Genomic DNA, 6,038 nt, shown 5'->3' with positions numbered 1-6,038 from the left:
AAAAGCAATCCTAAAATAAAGAGTTTTAAGACGAGATTTAAAAGTCACTAGTGTATTTGCTTCCCTGATGTTGGCCGGGAGAGAATTCCAGAGCTTAGGAGCATAGACGGAAAATGCTCGGTCACCCCACGTATGAAGCCGTGTCTTCGGAACAACCAAAAGACCACTCTGTGAGGAGCGCAGATTGCGACGTGGTGTGTAGGGGATTAATAAGTTAGTCAAATACTGGGGTGCCAGATTGTGCAGAGATTTATAGGCCAGCAAAAGGATTTTAAAATCAATACGGTACCTAACAGGTAGCCAGTGCAGGGACTCCAAGACCGGGGTTATATGGTCCCTGGCCCTGACCCCAGATAGTACTCTAGCAGCTGAATTTTGAAGATATTGCAATTTATCCAATGATGATTTAGATACCCCAGCTAGAAGACCATTGCAGTAGTCAATGCGCGAGAAGACAAAAGAGTTTATCAACTTCTCAGCTACCGAAAAGGACAACATAGGACGTATCCGGGCTATATTTCTGAGGTGATAAAAAGATGTCTTAACTGTGTTCTGAACAAAAGGCTCAAATGACAGTGTGGCGTCAAATATGACACCCAGATTTTTTAATTTGGTCTTAAACTCCAGTGCAACACCATCAACAGACAAAGTAGGAGACCCAACCTTTCGCAGTTGATGTGGAGTTCCAAGGAGCATAACTTCTGTTTTTGAGCCATTTAGAGACAGAAAATTATTGGACATCCAAATCTTTATCTCAGCAATACAGTTAGAAAGATGCCCAACGTTCACTTGCTGACCCGGTCTAGTATGTATATAAATCTGTGTATCATCAGCATAAAAGTGATAGTTAAGGTTGAGCGATTGTAGTAATTGACCAAGTGGATAGATGTACAAACTAAAGAGTATGGGACCCAAGACTGACCCTTGTGGAACACCCGTATGAACAGAACCAACTTTGGACCTATAACCACCCATAAAAACAAATTGACTGCGGTCAGTGAAATAGGACTTAAACCAGTCAAGAACAGTCTCTGACAAGCCAAATACATGTTCGAGGCGATTTAGTAGTAGGGCATGGTCAATAGTGTCGAAGGCTGAGCTGAGATCCAAAAGAATGAGAATGGACGTGGAGCCGGAGTCGGAGGCAATCAGTAAGTCATTTGCGACCTTCACCAACGCAGTCTCAGTGCTATGTAATTTTCGAAATCCTGATTGGTGTGGCTCAAATAGTTTATTTTCGATTAAGTGTTTGTTTAATTGAGCTGCAACCACACCCTCCAGGATTTTAGACAGAAACGATAGATTTGAGATTGGCCGATAATTTAACAGATTACTCACATCAGAATTTTGCTTTTTTAAAACGGGAGTAACCGCAGCAGTTTTAAGTGCTGCTGGCACCTCCCCAGTTGACAGAGAGTCATTTATTATAGCAAGGACTGAGGGACATAAAGGACCAAAGCAGGATTTAAACAGGCCACCAGGCACGGGATCAAGTATGCAAGTGGTAGCTTTCATACTAGAAACCTGGTTGCAGAGCATCTCAGGTTTTAGCAAAGTAAATTTGGATAAAGGAATGCCAGAGAACCTAGGAGTATTAACTGTAAGATCGGCAGACTGCAAGGAATGGATATTTGTGCGAATATTGTAAATTTTCTCACTGAAAGATTTGAGAAACTCATTGCACAGCCAGTCAGATGGAGTCAGAAAACTGACACTATCTGCTTTAAGCAGACTATTAATTGTATGAAAGAGCTTCCTGGGATTGCTATGATTATTATCAATAATGTTTGAGAAATAGGCAGATCTTGCAGTTCCAATGGCTACTCTGTAGTTTGACAAGCAATCTATCCAGTCTATCATCACAATCTATCATGTGACACTGAAGACTGGAGTAACGATGCTGAAAATTCAAATAAAAAATGTACTGTATTTTGATCAAATACGGTAAATGCAGCCTCGGTGAGCGTAAGAGACTTCTTTCAAAAACATTTACAAAAATCTTACCGACCCCAAACTTTTGAATGGTAGTGTAACATAATGCACTTTGCTCACTACATAGGGAAATATTTCACGTGAATCTGTTTATACTGTAGCTGTAGTCTACTGCTTTAGAAGTATAGATTATGTAAATATCTCCTATTTGACCAAACTCATTTCATTAAACACATAATTATAGGTACAGGATATATACATCACAATATTAGCTTAGATTAACAAACAAGAGGGCATTTTTGGTCATGAGAAAATAATCTAGGTTTACGTTGGCTTTAGTTGAGGAAGTTAAGGGATTCAGCTTTATCTGTAAATACACTTATACCTTGTTAAATACTTGACAGGAGTAAAATCATGGTAGCATTTGACAAATATCTGTGAGACATGAGTCGTAGAGAGCATGGTCTCTGACTTGCCTCTGCCTACAATGTAGTGATGTGTTGCAGTTTAATGTGAGGTATTTTAAAAGGACAGTTTGACTTTAAACTCTTAAAACAGAAAAACAATTTGAACTTACTACTTGGTTGATAGAATCTATCATAGTCTGTTATGAAAAATATTTTAATGCTAGATAAGCATTCCTCATATACGTCCATATAAAGAACGCATCTTGATGAGTCATAGTTATCATAGATAACTAAATATTAATTCAGTGCTAGGTCTGATGTTTAATTTCCTCTCCTCTTTCTTTATTGTCTGACTGTGAAGTCTTTCTTTTCGAGATTTTGACACCTCAGTAATGCATCATATGCAAATAGATTCAAATGACCATGTAAGCATTGCTGCAAGTTGTGTTTGCTATGTACGTTACATTTGCCATTGTTTTGGCCTATTCTACCCCACTAGTTTTAGTTCTGCACTTAGACCATATTGTAAGTCAGATTAAAGTGATAAATGTGGTACACTGGCCATGTAATGCTAAGCCAGTGTGGTTTAAGTGGTAATGCAGCTAAATGTGAACTCGCATATTAAACTATGACTTAAACTCTGCGGTCTTTGCTCCATGCTTAGTCATGACAAACTTCCAAATAAAATGTTTACAATAAGTTTCTCCGCATGTTGTGGTCATATTACAGATGATGTACACTAACAGATGTTTGGATGCACTTGAATTTACACTATAATCGATCAAAAGTTTTATTATTAATTTATCAAAAATGACAGTTAAAGACATTTATAATGTCACAAAAGATTCCAAATAAATGCTGTTCTTTTGAACTTTCTATTCAAAGAATCCTGAAATATTTTTATTTTTTTTTACAAAAATATTAAGCATCACTACTGTTTTCAACATTGATAATAAGGAATCAGCATATTAGAATATTTTTTAAAGGATCATGTGACTGAAGACGAGTAATTGCTGCTGAAAATTCAGCTTTGCCATCAGAAAGGACACGGTCGTTTTAAAATGTAATAGTATTCTTAGTTTATATGCTTGAAATCACAGGCACATTTGAACTGTGCAAAAGTATCAGTTTACACTTTGCAAAACTAATGTTTTGTTTTTTTCCAGAGTGGATGAGTTGAACCAAATAGTAAAAAAAAAAAAAAACTTGTTCCCAGCATACATGGGAACACTTTTCTATTTAAAAAGTATCCCTGGATGCACCACATTAAGTCATTTGAGAGTAATGTCTCATGCAAACTGCAGGATAGCTTCGAAGAAGCTCTAATATGTTTTGGTTTGTTTAGCATTTTTGTCTTCTTGCATAATCTTTGTTACTGGAATTATTTGAATTTGTGCTTAATAATGTTACTGTCCTAAATCAAGGAAATTGTAATATAAAGATAAGTCATTGTGTCCAAAACTTTTCACTCTCACTGTTTATGTTTTTAAGTCAGAGATGAGATGTCTAATTTTTTTTTTGCATCTTGCATCCCATCTTTTTTGAATCCCATCTTGAACGAACTGAATCTTAAACATGAAGCTCCAAGGCAACAAATGCAAAAAAAATATATTTAATAATTGTACAGTTTCTTTCATAATGCTGGTACTCTAATGTACAACACCTAGCTATTCACATATTTACAGAGCTTGTCACATACACTCAAACCTGAATATTTCTAGAAACAATAGAGGCAAGCAATGTGCTTTATAATTATTACATTAAACTTGATCCAGTCTGAAGTCCAGGGGTTTCAAAAAGTTCGGCAGTGAGTCCAGCTGTTCTTTGGGAATGGACTGGCTGAGCTTCTGCATGGCCTGAACGAACAGTGAAGGAGGTGATGATTCTGAGAGCAACTGGAAGGCCTGCTCTCCTATAAGACCCCTCCACACATCGGCGTTGTCCTGCAACTGTCTCTTCATCTGGAAGCGAAATGTGGGCATGAATAAAATGAGGTAGCCGAGGCAGACGCGTTTCGTCCGCATGTCAAAGTCACTCTGGCAAATCTGTCCGAGTAAACAGTCCAGGGGGGTGTTCCCTGTCATGTCCGTTGCGTAAGGACAGGCCCCGTGACCCAGCAACAGAATCAAGCACTCGGGACGCACCAGATCACAAGCGAGATGCAGCGCGGTCTTGCTGCCGTCAGTATGGACGCATCCGTGACGGTTCAGGTAGCTCCGTCTCTCGCAGTCTGTGAAGTCTTTAATGCTGTCCATCATCATTTTCAGGATGTTGATGCGATTGTAGCGGACGGCTATGGCCAGGTGCGGTGTGGTGGATGCCTGGCAGCAGCAGAAACTTCTGCTGGGCATCTCCAGCGCGCGGGCGGAGAACCTGTTGAGTAAATAGCGCGCGTACTGCTGGTGATCATGTACCAGCGCGTACAGAAACGCCTCCGACGGGGAGTACGCGCACGCCTGTCCGTCCTCTTCCCAATGAAATACCTCCATTGTCCGCATGTCCTCCAGGACCCACACCGGCAACAGGTCCCGTACAGCCTGATAAAATGCAAATGAGGTTTTTTGGCATTGTTTCGGGGATTTATAATCCGCGCGACTCTCGTACATCCCCAGATCCAAAGGCATTGTGAGTTCCGCCGTTATATTAAACGTTTTAGGGGGGCTATTTGGATTTCTCGTGGTGTTCAATGCAGCCACAGCTGATACTGAAACATCTGTCAGAATGTATATGTAACCCAGGAGACCAGGCGCAATAATAATAGGCGTATCTCGTACGATAGAGTCTCAACCCGTTCACCCGCCTTCAAACCCCACTACAAACTCAGCCGAGAGTTTATATACTGTATGCTGGGCACTGGGGCAGCCCGTGTTGGTTTGCGCATATCGCTGCGCTCTTTGCCATTGGATGCTGGCGCACGTCACGAGGGTACAAAGTGCCTCCAACCTTTCCTTATTAGTGTAGAACGCATCAACGCATGTGTGCGTATGTTTGGACGATATCGAGTGACCCCCGCGCATTCAGTACATTCAGCACGACTCTTGTTACATAATATCCCACAGGACGAGCCATGCGCTCTTTCACGTGGTGATCTACCCGATCTGTTTATCATGCCAGTCTGAAAAAGAAAAAGAAAAAAAAGTTTATTATTATGGTTGTAAACGATTCAGTATTGTTGCTTTCCTCGAGGTTATATTAATGATATAAACATGCTCATTTTTTCAGTTTTTTTTCTTTTGGAAGAATTCAAGGGCAAAAGTATGTCAAAGTCAAAATTAATAACACTGGGCGATAACAATTTAGAACTCCAGACGCGATGGGAATGTCTGGAACAACAATGGAGCTTTATCAAACAAAGTGTGACTGAGCTGTGAGGAGCATGTGCGCCATCTAGTGGATAAGTAGGCTATGATTGCTTTTTTGTTTGTTTCTTCAGAATTTTTTTTATACGTTTATCACTAAATCATTTTTCATGACTTATTTTAGACCTTCTCTTTTTGTAATTATCATCATTATTATTAGTATCAGTTTAAAAAGTTTCTGCTTATGGACACAAAAATGATCTCTTGTAAAATAATCAATTTAACTGTAATTATATGATCAGGGTATATCGATACATAATCAGATTATGCAGGGATGGATTTATGCATTTATGCATACATTTTATTTTCATGTATGTTCGCATTGCACAATTTCAATGAG

At 39.4% G+C, this 6,038-nt stretch overlaps 1 protein-coding gene across 1 annotated transcript; it reads right to left on the bottom strand.

The window, feature by feature from the left end:
• Window positions 1-2,692: 2,692 nt before the first annotated feature.
• Window positions 2,693-5,451, bottom strand: ankrd9 (ankyrin repeat domain 9). The gene has a single exon (XM_079632845.1). It carries the CDS (start codon window positions 4,961-4,963, stop codon window positions 4,100-4,102), a length of 864 nt encoding a protein of 287 aa, XP_079488971.1. The 5' UTR covers window positions 4,964-5,451; the 3' UTR covers window positions 2,693-4,099.
• Window positions 5,452-6,038: the final 587 nt, after the last annotated feature.

The sequence above is a fragment of the Phoxinus phoxinus genome, assembly GCF_949152265.1.
Source record: "Phoxinus phoxinus genome assembly, chromosome: 13".
Classification (NCBI taxonomy): Eukaryota; Metazoa; Chordata; class Actinopteri; order Cypriniformes; family Leuciscidae; genus Phoxinus; species Phoxinus phoxinus.
The sequence above is the reverse complement of the archived record's forward strand: the minus strand, read 5'-3'. Positions and strand labels throughout refer to the sequence as shown.